The sequence below is a fragment of the Ochlerotatus camptorhynchus genome, unplaced genomic scaffold (genome assembly GCF_037179485.1).
Source record: "Ochlerotatus camptorhynchus isolate MF236.1 unplaced genomic scaffold, CSIRO-AGI_Acam_v1.1 ptg000328l, whole genome shotgun sequence".
Classification (NCBI taxonomy): Eukaryota; Metazoa; Arthropoda; class Insecta; order Diptera; family Culicidae; genus Ochlerotatus; species Ochlerotatus camptorhynchus.
Window position 1 is genome coordinate 5906355 of NW_027040816.1, and position 21896 is coordinate 5928250.

At 38.8% G+C, this 21896-nt stretch overlaps 1 protein-coding gene across 10 annotated transcripts in view; it reads left to right on the forward strand.

The window, feature by feature from the left end:
• The window catches only part of Svil (Supervillin), an 807253-nt gene that overhangs the window by 771023 nt on the left and 14334 nt on the right, over positions 1 to 21896 (forward strand). Inside the window, exon 1 of one of the 10 annotated variants that reach the window (XM_065230086.1) lies at positions 15128 to 15385. The exons of the other annotated variants lie outside the window; for them this stretch is intronic. Within the exon in view, the coding sequence (XP_065086158.1) occupies positions 15128 to 15385 (258 nt within the window). Of the gene's footprint in view, positions 1 to 15127; positions 15386 to 21896 lie in introns of those variants that run through there. 10 annotated transcript variants of the gene reach the window in all.

Genomic DNA, 21896 nt, shown 5'->3' on the forward strand with positions numbered 1-21896 from the left:
TGATTGTGTATCATGTTCTGAAAACCCGGTTTTGCATTTTCAACTTGTGCTAAATGATCATCTAAATGCAGAAGTGAACCTGCCGAACCTGTTTGCTACCCCCCAAGGCCAAACTGTGCGCGTTGAGAAATCCAACAGATAAGAACGATCAATCCCCTGGGGTACCTTGCTGCATGTACACACACACACACACACACTACCTGTTCCCAAAGAGTCACAGTCCAGAAAACAGGTTTACTCGCCAAAACTGGCAATAATAGGTGGCTCGACGTCCCCTTCCGGGTCGGGAAGGGCAACAAACCTAGCGAAGAAATACCATAAAATGTTGCTTACCCAAAACATTTGCGTACAAGACGCTAGTACTGACTGGCATCCTACCCGGAGGACAATACAAAGTCAACGGGCTGAAAAAAGGAAGCAAGAAAAGATAAACATTGCACACACATATCTGAACACCGAACTATCTTGTTTTGGTGGGGCTGTTCATAAACCACGTTGACACTTTAAGGGGGAGGGGGAGGGGTGTTTTACGAATGTCTTCTGTCTTTGTATGGACGATTGTCTACGCGGAGAGAGGGGGGTTCTAATATATCTCAAAAACGGTCTACGTAGTTTATGAACAGCCCCTATGAACAGTACATGGAGGATGGAGATGGACTCAACATCGTATAATCATTTCAGTTTTGTTTTTTTTTTACCCGGGAAGAGTCATAAACGAACCGTCTTCGGTTGGGAAGGGGGCTAAGGCAGCGGTATCAAAATAAACATTCGAACGTACGAAATTCAAAACTGGTTTTCAAGTGCTGTTTGTTATCGCGATTCCGTCTTTTGCTCTTGAAGATTAAATTTTCGCAAGTCGCGTTGTATTATTACTTAACCTTTTTGGGGCATCGTCGGATGATCGTTGGTTGATATGATTTTAATTGGGCTGCTACATTCCGAACCGGTATTCTTAATAAGAGCAGAGATATCGAAACAGGCATAAAATTGTTGTTATTTTAACTGAGGTTTTTATTTACTAACATATGGAAAACTATATCATTCGATGCAACAGTACTGTGCACTGTGGTGCAATAAACAAACAACAACATTGTTCCCTTATGAGCAGAGTGCATGTTTTCCATCACTAGCACCAACAGTACAAACATTTAAAGTGATCGAGTCCTTTTCAGAGTTCTTACAAATACAGGAAACACGACGAAAGCACTTTGATTGCCTTTTTATGTTAGTACCGTGTCAGTAATTAGAACAGTAATGAAGTGACGCTGACGACGTCTGTCTACTGCATACTACTACCAATGTTCGAGTCTCTTCTCTACCGTACAGTGATGATGACTTATCGGAGAGTACCGTCAGTGAAGTATCATCAGTATCATTGCATTATCAGCACTCACGAGAGGAAGAGCGCGAGAGAGTCATGGAGAAGTTTAAACCTCTGTCTGTACACATATACAAATTTTCTTCTTTCTTTGGCCGATATGATATGAGTTGTCGGTAGTTGTAAGTGTCGAACGATTTCGTGTAAATTGTGTTGCTATATTGCGTTTAAAATAACGAACAGGGAATGGCACAAGTGGTGTGGCACTTCCGTATATATGTCATTTATGTCAACCTGAACATTGCATTAGGTCCTAAGTAACATTGAAAGATTCTCTTCGTCGACTTTCTCTTTCGTTAATAACTAGAGCAAATAACCGTTCCTTGTTGTGTTTGTCATATTACGTGCTAAAAGCTTCTTTTATCGATCTGTGCGCTGAAAATACCTGGGAATGTCTATACATGGCCGTGGGGATACAAAGAGAATGTCGACGAAGAGAATCTTTCAATGTTACTTAGGACCTAATGCAATGTTCAGCTTGATTTATGTATACTACACGGTAAGAAAAAAGTACCCAACGTCCAGTTCACTTTTACCTACTTTTGACTAGTTTGTCTCCTTTTCTCCTTCTAATGTTGTCAAAAACGGAGGAGCAAAACCACCCAACAGGGGTAGTAAGGTGTGGGAACCCAAGGTTGAGTATAATCATATTTACCTACTGTTGGGTACAACTAACTTACTTTTGCGTTGAAAGTTGATGGAAAATTCCATACGAATTGAACACAAGTAAATGAAAACTACTTTGACCCGCTTTACCTACTTTTGGGCTCCTGCACTATAGTGCCGAGATGAGTGAAAAGAACTTAATTTTGGGTACTTTTTTCTAACCGTGTACACTCAAAAAATTTCACACGTTTGATCGAAGTGTTTAAACACTTGATTTTCTAATTGCACAATCACATTTACTTTAAGTGTATTTCACCTTGGTTCAATGTGTTTTACACGTTAATTTATAGTGTTTCAAACTTTGAAATGTTGAAAATCTTTCACTATCTATTCAAGAGTATTGCACATTGAATCACGCTACTGTTCAAAACAGATGGATTTAAAGTGTTTTGCATTTCAATACGATGTGAATTGCTTGCTCAGAAAGGTAAACATCGATAACAAGAGTTGTGACTTTATCCTATCAACCTGCCTCATATATGAGAACAACCATGGCACAGTGAGATCGAACGAAGACTCCTGCAGCAGCATACCCCAACAGTCCATGATCGAATCCCAAATCAGACCCATTAAAAATATATGTGAAAGCTCTGGCCTCGGGTAGTTTTGTTTATATATTTGTCGATTCATTTTTAGAGTCGGTAAAGTAGAATTCGATAAAGTAGAATATTGTAGATTATTGAACTATGGTGTGCAAAGCTATTGATATCACCATATGAGGCACATAGAATCCAAGTGTGTCACAATTCAAATCCATAGTGTTCAGGCATGGTTCATAGCATAAGATTCACACATGAAATGGATGTGTTTCACAATATGCGCAAAATTAAGTGTGAGACACATGATGATGACGTGTGGAATTTTTTGAGTGTAAGCGGGCCCTGAGCGTGGGCCCGCGTCTATGCTCGCAATGGCTACTTGTTATTAGTAGGGATAGGGATAGTGCCACCTCCTTGGTCTCCAGTGGGATGCCTTGACCACTTATTATTTTCAAGAGCTGACATCTAGTAAATTGACCTGAACAAGAACTGGCACTGATAAGTTTGAAATGTTGTGGCTTGTTCAACGCTTCAGTGGCGCCACCATGACAAATGCGAGCACATTCCCAACTAAAACCTTATTTGCGATTAATGTGATTGCGATTGAGACATAATACGTTTGTCTGTGCTATTACTATAATTATTAAAATGAACTATATATTCAGATACATCAAGTCATCACAGCACCATTAATAAACCTGTACATCCAACATGGCAGACCCATTGCGTTAAAGTACACTCGGTTCTCTTTCAACCCGTCTATTTTAAGTAGTTTAAATTCACCAGGTTTCTGTACGCGATTCACTTGCAACTAGAAACCTGATTTCGAATATGGTTAAAAATAAAATATTTCATAAAGCACGTACACTCCATTCTGTTTTTACGTGTTTTTAATTTGTTTCGATTTTGTCCTTATTTTGGATAAGAACGGAAATTTCAATACAACAATGATTTTCAGTTTTTTTTAAATAAATAAGTTACACTACCTTTAATTGCAATTGGAGCTCAAATAATCAAAAATAAGGATGAAACAAGTTGCGTTAAAACAGAACAGAGATCCCACTTAACGGGCTAGATTTAGAGACAATATAAAGCGACTGTAGAGGCATTGGCCCTATTTTGTAACTCGCACTATTGCGTATTCCCATTTTCAAGTGCGAAGTTTGTTATCCTCACTTTCGCTCCAACCAAAAATGATGGTTAGAGCCATTTTTTACCTTTAGATCGATTCCTGATGTCTCTTGGATCGACTTCAGATTCAGATAGGGGCTGATCATAAACTGCATAGGGGAACTGGGAAGGCGGGGTTGACAAGTGTCTACGGTCCTAACAAATTTCATAAAATGTGTATTCAAGAATGTCTACGCTGGGGGACCGAGGGGGTCTAAAATTTCCTTAAAACTGTCTTCGTTGTTTACGAACAGACCCATATAAAGTTCAGAAAATTCAAGATGCTTCAAGGGTTAAATTCTTGCAATTTATTTCTCAACTCCGAATGACACACGGGTTGTACAGTTAATTCAAGATATCTTACAATCTAAACCAAGAGATGGCTCTGTAATATTTAAAGCCTGGTGACTCTTAAGGTTTTAGGGGATTTAACGGGTAGCTTGCCACTCCGATAAATTAAAAAATCGTTTTGATTTTTCTAAAAATATTACATATTTTGGGCGGTAAGCTTCCTGTTAAGGGAAAGTTTACCGTTCCGAAAAAAATAATTATGTTTTTTTTAAACATTGAAAAAATATATCAGAAATAAAAAATAAATAAAACTAATGTACACCCAACCGGTGGATGTAAGATTCGCTTACAATTATGTGGGATTCATCATCAGAGGATGTAAGTGGAGACCGCATGAACCGAGGATGCGATATACCTAGCTGCGGTCCGATGTAAGAAAATTGGAGACCGAAAAATGTGGAGTTGTATTAGTGAGTGAAATTAATTATGTCGAAAAAAATAGAAAAAAGGTTGCCGACTAGACTCGAACCACGGACGTTGCGACTATCAGACCTGTGCTTTTTCCACTGCTCTCTCCATGCTACTGAATATGGTTAGCCTAAAAACAAACATGAAGCGCTCATTTTCTCGCATGCTCGACTTCGTATGCTTTTTCTGCTGGAGAGATTCGAGTTAAGTGTGTGCGTCGTTCTACAATGTTCTACAATGTGCGTCGTTCTACAAGCTTACTGGTACCTATAGTCGAAAGCGTAGATGCAACACGAAATAAAAATGCTCGACTTCGTATGCTTTTTCTGCTGGAGAGATTCGAGACAAGTGTGTGCGTCGTTCTACAATGTTCTACAATGTGCGTCGTTCTACAAGCTTACTGGTATCGTCGAAAGCGTAGATTGAACCCGAAATAAAAATGCTCGACTTCGTATGCTTTTTCTGCTGGAGAGATTCGAGACAAGTGTGTGCGTCGTTCTACAATGTTCTACAATGTACGTCGTTCTACAAGCTTACTGGTATAGTCGAAAGCGTAGATGGAACACGAAATAAAAAAAGACAAAAAACCCTTACATCGCCTGCATGGTCAATTTCTAACATTCGTTGCGATGTTCATGAACAGAGGATGATAGGAAACGGAACTAACATTCATTGTAATAGATTTTTAGTTTGCGTGTACACAAACATTTTTTGTAAGTCATCATGGCATACAGTTGGACTCAAACAACCACAAAACGTCGGCCTTTTAGTTTAGCTAAGGGTTCAATTTTTTTTCATGATGAGTGAAAAAATATATTTTTGACATGTAAATTTTTGCAGAAATATAAGGAAAATACAGATTTTCTTGGATTTTTCCAATATTAAAAAAAAATAAAAACGTGCCTAAAAAAATATATTTTTGGGGCGGTTAACTTCCCCTTCAGGTTAACTTTAGCATCCTGACTCTGAACTTCGAAGGACTTACTGGATAACTACAAAGGGCTTATGATTCAGTGGCTTAGGGCGCTAGTACACCGAATGCGAGAAGCCCTAAGATTAAAAAGGGTTTTTTATTATTTATTTATTTTTTCTTGGCTTCTCTCAATTAGGCCTTAAATGTTCGCTAAATGAGTGAAAGACTCTTAATTAATTTCAGTGGTCTTATAGGTTAATTTCAAGGGGCATCCCAAGATATCTCGTACGATTACATTCCATAGCAAAACGAAATGGTGGTTATCACAATTTCGTAAAAATTTATAGTTTTGTTCTTTATTGCAAAATACCCGTTTTTTATTTTGTCATTAGGGTGACCATTTGTTTCGGTGGTCCAAATAATCGATTTTTTTTTCAAAATACCTAACTGTTGGACCACTGCACAGTGGGTTGAAACCAAAAAAAGAAGGACATGGCCATTTGCGACGAAACTATTGAGTGTGACATTTTGATGTCTTATGTTTCTTCAATTTTATAAAAACGATGTTTTTTTTTCTTAAGGGAGGTATACACTAAGAAAAAAAAATATGTCTTGTTGAAATTGATGATCATCTAGATTGAACATTGTAGATGAAGTTATTTTAAGAAACTTTGTCCAAGACGTCAATTTTCCATCTCTCAAATGGACGAAGTTATAGGGTGAAAAAGGAATACCAATGGTAGTACCCCTTTAAAAACCGTCTTTTTACCATAACATTTTAGTTTGAATTTTACAATTTTTTCAATGTTCTACAAAGTTGTAAGTGATCTAAAACTGCACAGTTTTGCTACGTAAAACAAATTGCTATCTCTTTGTTTTAAGGATTTAAGTCCCTTTTTATGTTTCTTTAACGCTATCTGTAAGGGGGTGTATCTTGTAGGGTAGCAGGTATTAGCAGCTAACCTCAACGTTATTTCGTTCAGCATCTTCTAGTCTACTGTTACATATACAATTCATAGGGTGATCCAAGGAGATCCATAATCAATTTTTTTAAAAGTACCTCCATGTTTTGTTACGTTTTGCAGTTTTCAAGACCATTTTCCGAAGTGTTTACATTAGAGTGGGTTTCCCACTGCTCTTTCAATGCTTATTCTGGTCCCCCAACAACTGGGCAAAATTTGAACAAGTTTGGTTATAACCTCGATTTGCGGGAAAATTTTAAATTTTGTTTGGGAAACGGACCGATCCTATTCATTAGCTTACCGAAAATCCAAATATTGCTCAAATTTCACCGAAACTAGGATTGAGAATATTATACCAAACAACTTTGTTGAAGCTGCAACCCACTCTAATGTACATACTTGGAAAAATGGTCATGAAAACAGCAAAACGTAACAAAACATTGAGGTACTATATTAGAAAATTCATTACGCATCCCCTTGGATCCCCCTATGAATTGTATATGTAACAGTAGGGTATAAGTTGCTGAACGAAATTACGCCGAGTTTCACTGCTAATACCTGCTAACCTGCAAGATACACTCCTTCACAGATAGCGTTAAAACATATAAAAAGGGACTTAAATTCTCAAAACAAAGAGATAGCGATTTGCTTCCTTGAGCAAAAATGTGCATTTTTAGAGCACTTACAACTTTGTAGAATATTGAAAAAATTGAAAATTTCAAACTAGGGTTAGGGTTAGGGAAAAAACGGGTTTTAAGGGGATACTAGCGTTCGTACTCCATTTTCATCCTATAGCTTCGTCCACTTGAGAGATAGAAAATTTCTTTCTTATGTTTCTTAAATGACTGCATCTACAATGTTTCCATAGACGTTCCTCAATTTCAACAAGACATAAATAAGTTATTTTTTTATTTTAGTTTATACCGACCTTAATCAAAAATGTTCGCTTCTCAATGAAAGTTCTCATAAAATTAAGAAACATTCTAGAAGACATCAAAATGCTACACTCAATAGTTTCGTCGCAAATAGCCATGTCCCACTATTTTTGATTTCGTCCCACTGTGCACTGGGCCGATTTCAAAAATCAAAATATCAGGTTCAAAGTAATTATATTTTCTAATCGTTTAATTTTTCCTAAAAGTATATTTAATTACCTTTCATTTTATATTTTTATCTTTAAAATCGGTCTAGTGGTTTAAAAGTAATTTTTAAAAAAAAAATGATGTTTTGAACCATGGAAATGGTCACCCTAATGACAAAATCAAAAAATATGTTGCGATATGGAACAAAACTTCCCATTTTTACGAAATTCTGAATTCGTTTAGTTATGGAGTGGCTTTATTACATTACATTCCATAGACCTTGAATCAATTGCAGTTAACTTAGGTTAACTTCAGCTATGTGCATCTCTAATCTATGTAGGGCCTGCTTATAGTTAAATTCAGAAACCTAATAGATCTGCTCTTGTAATGCCCATTGAGATTGCTTGTGTCAATCTGTTATCCAGTCTTATGAGTTAAGTCCGAGGTCTTATTATTTAATTAAAATCCTTCCTCTACCTAACCTTCTCGATCGATCTCAGAGATTTTTTTTCAACTTCAGAGACCTTGAATGCCTTATACGAGAATTGTATGGATCAACTTTGGACTGATGAGTTCAACCTTGGACTGTGTTGCTCGCAGTCCTTCGGATCGAGCATAGAAAACTATTTTACAAAGTATGCTTTCGGCGATACTCAAACTAAAATTTTAATACAACAAACATTAATCACAGATGCACTTATCATTAATAACAAACAACATACAATTAAGTTTTCCTCAATATAAATACTACCAGTCTCACTGCCAACACTACAAAACTGACTTCACACATATTTTGATATTCAATTACAAGTGGATAGACAAATTCACTTCACTAAATTACAAGATGAGGATTTTACCATCTCGTTTCCATCTTTAGTGTCAACAATAATAAATTGCGATGGCTGATCCCACTGCGCGATCAGCTGCATGCGCATGTATGTGTGCCATTCATTTTGGTGATCTTCATCAGCCGTCGAGAACTGTCAGTGGACGGGTGCTGCATTCACGGTATTCGCCCATTCGCAACTGGGTGTTCACTTTAACCGACTGCAACCCTTTCGCAACCGGGTGCTCGTTTTTACCAACGGCAACCGACTGATTTGCAGAGATTTAATCTTCAAAAATAAACTTCAATGGCGTTATGATTTCTAATCTAATCTAATCTAACACCAACACAGCCAGTTCTTGAAAGCATCCTGGAAAATGATATATATATACCTAAATTATTTTTCTACATATATCAAATGGTTCACATCGAAGATGCGCCACACATATAAAAACGGCCAGGCCTACTGTGCAGCATATAAGGGGCAAGATGATTCAGAAAACATCGGCTTCAGAGTAAATGGATGAAACGTGGACATCTCGTACCGTGCGTTCCGATTTTGGTAATTATATGATTGGTTGGTCGTTGGAAGCATCAAAGCTAGAAAGGTTAAGTGATGCTCCATTTTCTTCTGAAGGTTGGTGCATGAGCACTAACTCTTGTCCTGGTCTTTTACGACTTATGGCTATAGCGCCATTACTCGCTTTCTGAAAAGAGAAGAGGGAAAGGAAAAGGAGAAGGACAAAGGGAAAAGGATTATGTGAAATCTATGAACATAAACACTAAATGGAACGAACTCACCAAGTTTAGCCAATTGAACCTGAAGGCTGCTTGATATGTGTTGATGTAGAAGTCCAAATTGTAGACGAAGTTTGACGAAGTTCAACATGAACTAGTCCGGTTTATGGTAGTTGCGCGGAATGTCTTCCGTCGATTTGAGATAAACAAATGTATGTAATCGATTTTTGATGTGCATTGGCATGCATTTTCGTGTCCAATAGTCAGGTTCAACGACTCAACGAATGATGGAACTAATGATCCCAAGTAACATTTCCAGTTTTATTGAGGTTTTATAGCATTCTACAAGTCTAAATCATGGCCTTCATAAAACCTAAATTGTTACTTGGGATGGGACGAATGATGGGACGTGGTCCATGCCGAAAGTTTTCCGGTCAATTCTGAAGGTACTCAACTTTAAGTCAAGTCCGGAAATTTTATGGATCAACTCCAAATGTTTCATAAGGATAATTTCCAGAAACCTTACCGAACTATTCGATTTGTTTAAATAACATGACTTTTCCGCGTAGGCACTTTTTTGGCGAGCGGCTACAGTCAAATTTCCAACCCAAACCGGGAATTAACCGAGAATCGAAAAAAACTGGAAATTTTCGGAAAATGTGGTTGGAACCTTACAATGTTTTGTTGTATCCAGAATTCTGTCAATAAACATTCTAAGTTCGATTCTAGAATATTTCTCTTAAAATCATGAATACTTCTTCAAGTCTGGATTTTTTTTTCTCCATAGTACTGGATACCAAAAATTAAGTCTGAGATTAAAAAGAAAAATAGTAATGTGCCAGAGTCCCAGGCGTTTTGTATAGAGGAAATGGATGTAATATCGGCCTAAATGCCCCTAATTTGGGCCCATACATAAATTCAGCAATCGACTTAATTTTCAATAGCGACCAAAAATATTCATTAGTACCGTCCCAATGACGCGTTCATCTATATAAAATTGATAAAAAGCAGATTTTTAGCGATGGGCCTAATCTTAGATCCATAGGCCAACATTAGAGCCATTTACCCTTTATATATATTTTTTTTATTTTAGAACCTTGGAACTTTTCATGTCACAATTGTTTTTTTTTTATTCTTCAATTCTGGAATATTGAATGCACGTCCATAGAGGATTTTAATCACATACCTTCACTTTAAGCTTTAGCTCCATAATCTTAGCTAGATAGTTTTCTAAGACCAGGATCTTGAGATATGCTCTCAATCGAAGCCTCAGAAACATAGAAATTTTCTGTCAATCTTGGCTCATGAATTTCTGTCCACGGAACCTTGACAATTTTTCAATGATCGAATATACTAAATTGATTCTTAAGATCCCTTCTCTGAGTGTATTTGTGAATTTGTTTCAGGATCTTATGATTAGGATCAATCCAAACAGGCTTCAGAACTACTTTTACTTTCAGGATTTCCTTCAATTATTTTATGATTCTGTCCGGTATTCCTTAGAAATTTTCACTATAACCGTCTCGGAATTCTCTGCAGAGCACTTTTTAGGAATTCCTTCCAGGAAATTCTTGAAAATCACTTTAATTTATCTTCGCATTCTTATTAATTCTCGCGAGAATTTGTTTAATTTCTCTCCACAACTTTTGTTAGAATTCGCTTGGAATATTCCTCGGAAATCTAGATATGTCATTTAGAATTAGGAATTGTATTCTCCCAAAAATTCTCAAAACTCTCTTGGAGCACTACTCATAGTTTCTTTGGAAATCTGCTTAAAATTCCATGCCAAATCCTCCAAGAAATTAATTGAAATCTCTTCAAAATTCCTATATTTTTGTTTAGAAATTCTTTTGAGACTATTTTCAAACATTCTAAAAAAAATATGAGTGCTATTTTAAGAGTTAAACATCACCATGGAATTATTATACATACATATTTCCATGCACGTTCTCTCAAAATTTCTTTTTGATTGTTTGGTTGATCAACATTGAAGAGATTTTCAGCCGTATGTGATCATTAGGCATAGTTTCAGGATTGTAGTTAAGTTTGCCGTAGGGTTGGAAAGGGACCCCGAATTCATTTCGAGTTCCCTGGAATTATAATCATAATACCATAATAGTCTCTTCAGAACTACCCTAAATCTCACCTTTACTTCCCCTTACAATTTTCATGAGATACTTCTCAGAACAAACTGAAATTTATAATTAAATTCCATTTGAGTTCTCCCCTGAGTTCCTTTAGTATTATCCCTAGATTTTCTCTACAATTATCCTCAAACCTCATTTGTAATTTTCATCGCCGGCGCCGGTGGTGTAGTGGTAAGCGTGACTGCTTTCTAACACCCCGATGGGTCTGTGTTCAATCCCAGCCGAGGTCGGTGGGATTTTTCTGAGGCATAAAAATCTCTGGTCACGTCTTCCTTCGGAAGGGAAGTAAAGCCGTTGGTCCCGGCCCATGTGTATGTGTGTTGAATGGGGGCGATATCCTACGCAGGTGTGGAAGCTGCCTTCCTGCACATTCGATTGCCGTCAATGGATGGCAATCGATGTCCGTCGGTGATTGGCACTAGATTGCGGAACAGAGACCGACGTTAAATAAAAAAAAAAAAAATTCTCCAGCCAATGCTTCAAGGTGTCTGAAAATCCTAAAATTTTATCAAAGTTCAAGAGTCATATTTTTTTTTAAACCTGTGATTTTTAAAATACGCAATATTCAATGTAAAAAATCTTGCAAAGTTCAATTCAATTCTTAGACCTTTAAGAATATTTCAATAAGTTCATAACATTTTCTAAATTATGGAGCATAATTTGAAAATTTTGATAATTGATTTAGTGTTTTCAATAGAGAAGTAGAGAACAGGGTTTTGCTCCGGTTTTCTATATTTCAAATAAAATGCAGTAATTTTTTGTTAGCTAAGGGAAATCGCTCTAATGTTGGCCTATGGAAGTAAATATTGGGCCCATCGATAAAAAGCTCCTGTTCTTCGATTTTTCTTATAACAATGCGTTATCTAGACAATACAAATGTATATCTTTAGCTGCTAGTAAAAAATTGATAAAAAATAATGTTCCATTAAGGTATTGTATCAAAACTGTAGATTCAGCCCAAACCTGCCAGGAATTTTTCAGAAAAACGATTGGGAAAATCAGGGAATATCATTTATTTTTCATCATCGAGTCGCCATCTTGTACTCAAACTTTTCACAACTCGTCTCCAGGAAACTTAACAATTTGATTGAGACGCATCACCAAGAGGCAAATGACGTCGATTTGTTTTTCGATATTTTGTAACATTTATCATAATTCAAAACTTTCGCTTGATTCTTGAAATGGACTCCAGAAAGTCCATTCCATGATAAGGCTTTGTTCATTTCAGGAAATAGGAAAATACTCAGATTGCTCGGTGGTCCTGAATTTGCGGTTCCCAAAACAAATATTCGCTTTGTCATCCGTATCCGTACCCATATTTTCGTTACACCCTGTGGGCATCCAGCGCATCTCGTCTTCTCAGTCCGTTTCTCTGGGCAGGGTCCCCCCTGAAACACTCTGAAAAGTGCTACCACAAGCAGCATCGTTCGCCTCGGGAAACGTTTTTGCCATCATCCATCTCACATACTAATTATCGGATGCCTACCATGGCTCGAGCGACGGCGGCATGTGCGAGGCGAGCCCATAACTATACAATGATGATGGATGGTTAAAACTCATTTCTCGAACTCCACCACTTCTATACCTTACCTACCTATGATGTCTTCCGAGTTGGCTTATCTTTAGCACCGTTGTTGGTAACAGCTCAGTGCGTTTATCTCACTTGGCGTAGCTCAATTCAAACTCATAAAGTTGTTTGTTGTGCACATTCGCAGAGTTGCAATCACTCGAAGTTCTTCATTCAAGCGTGTAAGTGACGGTTAGCTGCTCATCAGCTGCTGCTGCTGCCGGCTAGTGAAGTATGGAATATTACCACCACACCACGCCGCCGCTGCCGGTACACTTGACTGAACATTTTTCAAAGACGATGATGATGACGATGGAATCAAAACAAGCACTCCCTCTCTTGCCATACTCGCTCGCTCACTCTCAACCGGGTGGATTGTGGTGTTGGTCGTTGCCGCAGGGAGCCGTCCATCGCGCTCAGCTCAGCACAATCAGTCAGTACGACGACTCGAATTCAAATCTACGCGCGCAGCTCCGTCGTCAGTTGAAGCACTCCGGGTCTCTCGCATCGTATCCACCACCCACCAACACCATCAGGATACACACCAGGGCTGCTGGCTAACTGAGTGAGATCGCCTCGAGTCCCGCGCGATCCCCAAAGGAAGCCCTCCAAGAGAACTGGTTCGTCGGTTTGATGTTCAGTTGAATCCTGTTCTCGGTACGGTGCTGTTGATGGTCGCACAGTTTCGTCTCGGTCTCGATGACTGCATCTCTCGGTCTCGGTCGGTGGTGTGAGAAGCAAGTCAAGCGTGTAAATCCCGCTAGGGCCGTGATTGTTGTTTAGTGAAAAGAAGCCTTCATCCACAGCGCCAAGCGGGTGATAAATATGAGTGAAGTTTAGTATTGGCGATTGGATCGCTCTACAAGTGGAAGCTCTAAGCTCTTGGAGAAATAGTTTTATCGTGATTCATGATAGCATGATTCAGTGAGTTTTCCCCCTGGCAGCATGGACCTGCTTGAAGTGTTGCAGGCGGCCCAACAATGGCTATTCATGCCGTTGGTGGTGTTGATTTCGGTGCACAGTCTGTGGCGGCTGTGCAGGAACGTTAAGGACAATGCGAGACTGTTTGTGCGGCAAGTTCAAGAAGCGTTCGAACGCGAACGAGAACGACTAATTGAGGATATCAAGGCGGATCTGCTGAAAACATTAAATAAAGGGTCAAGACCTTTGGAACTGGTCGCGACCGGACCGCAGCCAACGCCCGAATCAAAAGCCACCGAGAAACACAAAGAACGACGTAGTCAGACCTCGTTCGAGTATGCCCGCAGATTAGATAGGAAAGATAAGAGTAACATTGTCAATGAAATCATCTATCAAATTCAGTCAGGCGACAGCAACAGAAACTGCACCGATGATGATAAGGTCGTAAACAGGGTGGAATCCGACGACTCGGCCATCCTGAAAGACGTCCATCGAAGAAATGTGGTGGCTCGGATGAAGAACCTTTTCGAATCCAACGAAACGAACAAATGGCAATTGAACCGTGTCGTCGACATCATAAATAAAAAGCAACGACCTCCTCCGCTAACTTGCACCAGCATGGAAAACCTTCGAGCCAAGTCACTTTCTATCCCAAAGGCTGCATCCGAGCCACCGGTAGTTCGCCTACGCCGTAAAATTCGATCCCAGCAAAGTCTGTCCGAGTCAAGCAACCGCGACTATTCCGACATTGCATCCAGCATCGAAGACATCCTAGAGGCGGAACGATTCTCCAAACGCCTCTCACAATACTCCATCTCGGAGTACCTGGACGAGGACAGCCCTCGTGTTCAAGAAGACCCTACCAGCCCGGACTTCAATCGCGTAGGCCGTGGCATCAAGACGCTCTCAACGTTCTCACTATCGGAGCTACTCCGGGATGATGAACCGGAGTGTACCTTCGAGGGCGTCACCCTACGCCGTGGGACCGATCGCAAGCCCGTCGAAAATATCGATCAGATTCTGATCGATGAAAACCTTTCGCGCTGCTACTCGCAGTACTCGATCTCCGACCTCGTCGATGACGATGTCGTCTTCCTGCAGGACTACCCTGCCCCTCTGGTCACTCAATTGTGATTTCGAATTCGCCAAGCGAAGGACACACGTTCCACGAAAACAAAAAAGTAGGAAAACAAAAGAACAGTTTCTTATGTATCGTGCCCATACCAGAACGTGTTTGATTTGTATAAATATTTCCGCCGCATTTTTTTTTTCTAATTATTAAGTCGTGGATTAGACCACCTCAAAGATTGTGCGATATTGTGATCGGTAAACGCTAAAGAGAATTCTACTAAGCACACCAAGAAGAGTAAACTACGACGTGGCTGTGATTTATCATTGTGCTGTTTGCACTATAACCAACTACCTATCTAGGCATTAGCGGCAAAAAAAGAAGAAGCAAATGTATGCCAGTTTAATTTATTATTGCTTTCGAAAGCAAAAACCAAAAGACGCGAACAAGGAAGAAGGTTCGGTCTCCATATCTGTGTCTCTCTCTTTCTCGCTTTGTGTTAGCTGTTGCTATTTTATGTGTGATGTTTGTCAACTTGGCACACACAGTCATCGTCAACATCGGTGCCCAGTCGAATATACAAGGAAGAAGACTGCTGGATCTTGGTCATTTCTGTGGAAAGGTGGCGAAATATCAATAATAACCACGGTGAGTAATTTGCTGCGATTGGAAGGGGCCGGGGGAGCTTGAGTTGAATCATAAAATGATATATTTATCGGTTGCGAGGGGATTGGGAACTGGAAATCGTTAAGCAGTTTTGATTTTGCTGCAAGTATCAGATAGGGTTTTTTAAATAGTTATGATGATTTTTCAAAAGAATTTAACTGCTTTTTTAAACAAAGATTCAAACGTCGATTTGTTAGAACTCTTAGCTTGCCCTTTCAAAAACTGTCGTCTAGTTTATGGTAAATGGACAGCTTTTGATCAAAACTTCAAATGAAGTCTTACGCATTCTCTCATCATATCAGGATGCTCATAAATTAATCTGAAGACCTTCAGTACTTTGAATCTATCATCATATCAGGATGGTCAGGAATTATTCTAATGACTAAAAGGCAAAGAGAGTGCGTTTGACTTGCACTGTCGCATTAATGGCCCTTCGCTCATTTGCAACTTCTATTCAATTTTCATACTGCCGTGATCTAACGGAACTATCTACCTACCCTCTTCTAAGACCATCCTCTAGCTAATAAATTATCACACTAAAGCTTCATGTTAGATAGCATTTCCAACCAACTCTAAAAAAGACGTTCAGATTTTCAGATGTTGTGTTATCATATTAGGTTGATCGGAAATTATTCTGAAGACTTTCAACTCATCAAACATTCATACGAAGTCCTTCAGATATTCTCTGATCATATCAGGTTGACCAGGGTTGCTATTCTAAAGACATTTAAACCATAAAATATTTTCTTATTATTTTAGATTGGTTGCGAATTAAGATGGAGACCTGCAACTCGAACGAAATCCTTCAGATATTCTGTCATTGTATCAGGATTTTTGGAAATATATTGTGAAGACATTCTGTCCCTCAGATATACACTCATGTAAGATAAATCATGAATTATTCTAAGGACCTACACACAACTGATCCTTCAGAAATTCACTCATCTTATCAAGCTGATTATGAATCACTTGTTATACCTGTCAAGATGCCTTCGATGTTTTGTTAGAATTTCCTCGGAATAATCATCAGGATTTCATTGGATTTATCATCAGAATTGAGTATTGAACATTTGAATTCAGAATTATATTTAGAATTCTCAAAATTTTCGCTGAAATTTTCCTCAAAATTCATGATGATAATAGTCTCTCCTGTTACCCCTATAACGGTTTGAGCTGGATGATTAAGCTTTAAGATAATTAAGTTTAAACATTTTAACCAGATTAGCAAACAAAATGGAACTGGAATTATCTATGAAATTCAACTCATAACTACTTCTATAACCGCTTGAACTCAGGATTCCAAAGTAATGAATGTATGTAAGTATACAGTCAAAATATTGGTATTGTTGTTGTTGCTGGTGTTGTGTTTAATACGTTTTACACTTTTACACTTAAAATTTATGTTCTCATTTCAATCCGTTTGGAATTAGCTTCCGATTCTCTTGGAATTCTCATCACAATTCTCAATGAATTAATGTCAGAATTCCTTAGGATTTTATAGCACAGCCTCCCTTAGTTCAGTTGGTAAAGGCGCAGCTTCAAAGCAAGACCATGCTGGAGGTGGCAGGGCCCAACATCTTGATGTATTTTTCAAAATTTTGAATCGCTGGCATTTTGCAAAGTTCATTAGTTCTGATCATATTTCATTCCGTAATTTCGGTATTGCTTTCGATTGAAAGAAATTCAGAAGGCAGCAAAACGACTGCAGTGCCGAGAAAATATTCTTTTGCATTTCTTCTTCTGAAGAAAATTCCAGAATTTTATGTGGTGATTATGAAGCATAACTGCATAACATTATTTCGAGATTCTTAGTCTTAATTTTTTTCTAAATTCTTGAGCATGATTTTGATTAAAAATAAGAAAGGGAACTAATCCTTCAGAAACGAAGCAGCCCACGGCTCAAAGTATCTATAATACAGAAATCTAGAAAGGGCATTCACCATGCCCCTCTGTTTCCTCTGGCTACGCCCATGATTTAAATGTAAATAGAATGCATATCCGTTTTCGTCACCCCTTCACTACGTCCCAGCATGTGTCAGTTCCAGAAGTCCAAAACAAAGCCCCAAAATCTAGGAGATTTGTAGTTCGTAATTTCCTCAATAATTTCGATGGAACTCTTTACAAGTTTTCGTTGGATTTATTTCAAGAATTCCATTTGAATACATCCTACATATCTATGTGTTTAAAATCTTAAAAAATATAACTGTGTAAGGATGCTCGTCAAAATGTATTTAACTCTGGGCAAATGACCATTCGGCCTAACTATTTTTCGAATTCATATGAGTTAATAAGGCCAGATATTCCAGTAAATGTAGTTGTTCGAGATTATTCCTGACATCGCAATGGTGACGTAGGACTACGTGGTCTTATATCATAAATGTTATTTGTTAACTGCAACAGGAGCTTGTGTTTTGTGTAGGAATAGGAATTTGGGCGGGGTTCACTCTGTTTATACTCTTTAGTATGACTATGATTGCCCTGAAAAGAACCTTTTGAAATGAATTTTAGAAATTAGAAATTAAACTCTTTTGGAAAATCTTGGTGGCCCTGACAAGGGCCGATGGTAGTACAGGCCTAAAGACTTTGGAAGATGATGATGATGATGTGTAGGCAGCTGGATCAGCAAATCGGACCGGACAATCCCATATTCTTCGGTTCAATGATTGGGACTCGTAAGAGTCTCGGGCCGTCTGCTGCTGGACAGGGGTTGAACTGGTGTCCACCCAGCTAAATCTCCTCCCCTTTTTAGTTTTTCGCGTAAAACTCCTTCTCTCAACAAGTTGGTAAATCTTAGCCTTTAGCAGAAAGACGCTTAAACCTTTTATCGACGAATTTATGATCCTGTTAAATTAGTACTTTTATTTATTTTTTCTACTGCGCTAAATCAAACGAGTAGAAATAACAAGGAATGTCTGTTACGCGCTCGAATAATTGAAAATCTGGAAAAATCTTTACGATTAATCGTTAATCGAATAATTGGACTTCTAGGCATCCCTAGAAAATAGTGTAATTTCATGTTTTTTGGTGGTCCTTCGAAAATGTCGAACTTCAGAATTGCAACCAGCAAGTGTAACCCGTTCTTGGGTTACCCAAAAACCAAAAACAATGCGATACTATGATGGCGACTGAATTAAGGTGCTTGAAAGTCAATTCTCTTCATCGATTTCCTCTTTTGATGACCATGGCTTCACTAACTTACTTCGCACTATTTCTGCTCTTCTATCATCCAGAACAACAAACGTATTAATTAATGTGTTTGCCGTCGAAATACAAAAGCATTTTGTGTGGTCGTTGGGAGCGTGTGGTTCTGAATATGGCAATGAGTTTGCAAAATGTTACGCAATTGCATCCTCCCTATTCGCACACGCCCGAAGATCGGAGGTGAATGCCACTTCGACCTGTTTCGTATACTAACAACTCTCTGATGACAGTGTTGAGGAAGCAGCAATGCTACATCGACATGTTTCGTCTAGAAACGATTCTCTGATGACTGTGTTGGGGAAGCAGCATGGTGGATTTGTTAGTTATTTCGACGCTTTTGAACAATGCTTGACATTTACCTACTTTCAATAGTTTCTTGTCAAAAATCAACAGTGGAAGCATCGCGTAGAAATATTTCCGATCGATTGGTGATAAATTTATTAAAATTGGTCCAAGGGCAGCTGAGTTATTAACGTTCAAAATTATTCATAATTTTGTTACATGTTCCATTTTCGGTTTTCACAAAGTGTACCCCCATATAGAAAGCACAGACGTAGTCCTACGTCAACAAATTTGTTGCTAGGGATAGGCGATGTTCGCCCCCTAGCCCATAGATTTAATTCTAATGGAATGGATGTTGTGAATAAGTTGATGAGTAGAAACGTTGCTGCCCTTCGTTCTTCCCCACTCCGCTCGTTACTTTGATTTCGTCGACAGTTTAGTTCTGCGTTACCAGTCGGTGCTTTTCTAAACTCCTTCTTTCCACACATCACTTTTCAAAATTATGACACCTGAACTAACGTCAAATAAATCTGATATATGTCTTGTACCTATTTCATGCAATTTTCTGCCATTAAAAAAATGAATCAAAATGACTGAAAAATGTAAATTGACTCACTACTTGACTAGCCTATTGCTCCCAAGCAAAGCGATTAACGTACTTCATTCCAGGCGAAATTCTAGTACTACACTATGTTTGTTTTGATTCGCTATGAAAGTTTGACAGATAAAATGAGGGACTCGTGGATTTTCCTATGGTTCGAGGAGTGCATCGCTTAGCTTGGGACCGAAGATAGTACCAGAGCTGAGCCAAAAAGTTGAGCACGTCATTTCGGGACCTTCTAGTCTTAGAGTTACCTCTATGGTAGTAGTGTTGCTCGCAAGAGAATGGAGATGGTTCGATTCCGTGAAGTGAGCGTTGGGAGAAATACACACTGGTGGCAGTGGCGTTGTTAGGGCAGGGTGAGGCTTCTCCCGGATATACTCACCCACCTTGAAATGTCCTACATTTCTGAATGATTCTCCCTTGGTGCCAATCCTCGATCATCGTAGTATTCATCCTTCTCATCATTGGTCCAATTTGGTTTCAATAGGACATTGAGTACTCTGCCGCTGATGATAATAACGATCCGCTCTCCACTCTCCTTTCTCCAAGTTCCAGCCATGGTTTAGGTATCAGGTTGATTATATTTGGTATCTTGCTACTTCTGCGTTCCCATTCCTTTATATAGGCGAAATTAAGTTCTTGGGTGCTTGATCCTGGTTGATAACCTTGAGCTAGATCCGACAAGTGACAGTGAAGATAATGTCGTTCTAGTGGTTGATTTCAGGCACCCCCATTGCCTCCTGGTGATGTTTGTCCTGTTAGTCTTGTTCCTGGATGTTTGAAATAAGATGATCCTGGATCCGAGTGACAAACTGCAGACACCCCTAGTGCCTACAATGGCACCCGAGTCCGGTTGAAATTATGCTACCATATTGCCAAGCCGGTGTATGATATCCCATGTGCGCAATCCTTGGAGTTTGACTTTGAGCACACGGTGTGCCCTGTTCTTGGGGATTCGCCTTGAATACCCTTGTATCCTTGCCTTGGATGAGTTTGCGCACCCTTTGTGCACAATCCGCCGAATGGCTAGAGGACACCCTTGTGTGTTTGCCTTGGGATTGGTTCGAACACCCTTAGTGTTCGACCCTTGGAGTTTGCTAGAACCAGTGTCTGTTTTTATCATTTACCATCACACGCAAGGAGTAGCGCTTCAACCCAATGTAGATGAATTAGGTTTTGCACCGTCGGGGTTAACCTCAATCTGATGACAGTTCACGTGGACTTAGTCGATTTTTTCTTGAGTAGATTTTCTCGATAAGTTCTCAAACTGCAGTGAGATGTAAACCACACTTCTGCATTGTCAACGAGCAACATCCTTTCGCCGCGCTGTTCCTCGACAATTTTCAAGTTAAAACTAGGAAATTTTAGAATATTTTTTTTTTCAAAAAACGACTAAGTGCTAGTAAACAGTACCACTGAACTGTCAAAAAGGTTCAACAGCTTAACACTGAGTTCATTCGTGACGTCACGCTGCAGTACCTAATTGTGTTCGCTTTGAATATCTTCGCTTTGAAGTACGAGTGAAACGGACACATGAGTTCATTATACATCAACAAATACGAGTTTGTTGATATTCACCACTGCTTGATTATTCATCCCAAAATTGTCGACATGAGAAGCGATCCTCAAAAGCAAAATAATCAAATTCATTTTGGGCAAAATGGTTATTTTGAATATTGTCTACTCCAGAGCCTAAAGCAAACCCCACATGTATCAATATATTGACGCGAAGGGGAATTATTGACAAAAATATTGATGATGTGAATACAGAAATATTGTCAATACCGATGTATTGACGTCAATATTGAATGTATTGACAATACGATTATTGTCAATAAAAGCAATCGTATAGGGTTCACTTAAAACCTCGATATTATCATCAATTCAGCATGAGGCTATAATTTTTAATCCATCTGTGTAGAAAAACCAACACAACACGTTTTACAGAGCGATCTTTGTGTAATATGAAAACAATCATTTTGCATTTCATCGAAGACAACATATCAAGAAGACTGGCAACTCTTCCATTTTCTAATAGGACCGCTATGAGACCAATACAATCGCGTCATCTGCTGCGCAAAGGTAAATGCTTCGAACAGATTTGTATGTGTGTAATAGGAAAATAATCATTTTGCATTTGATCCTCAAAATCATCCCCACCAAGATGAAGATGAATATTGATATTGACAAAAACACAGGCGATAATAAACATCTAGCCACGAATGAACAAAAACAAATGTTGACATTGATACTCAGAGGTTGCCTTGATCAAGAGAATTTGTGTATGTCAAAATTCAAATTCATGCAGGTAGTTGGTCTATCTGTTAAGGTTGTCTTCATTTCAGCTAAGTAGAGTGTATAAGGAATGATTTTTATCAGCACTGGCTAGAACACCCTTGTATCTGG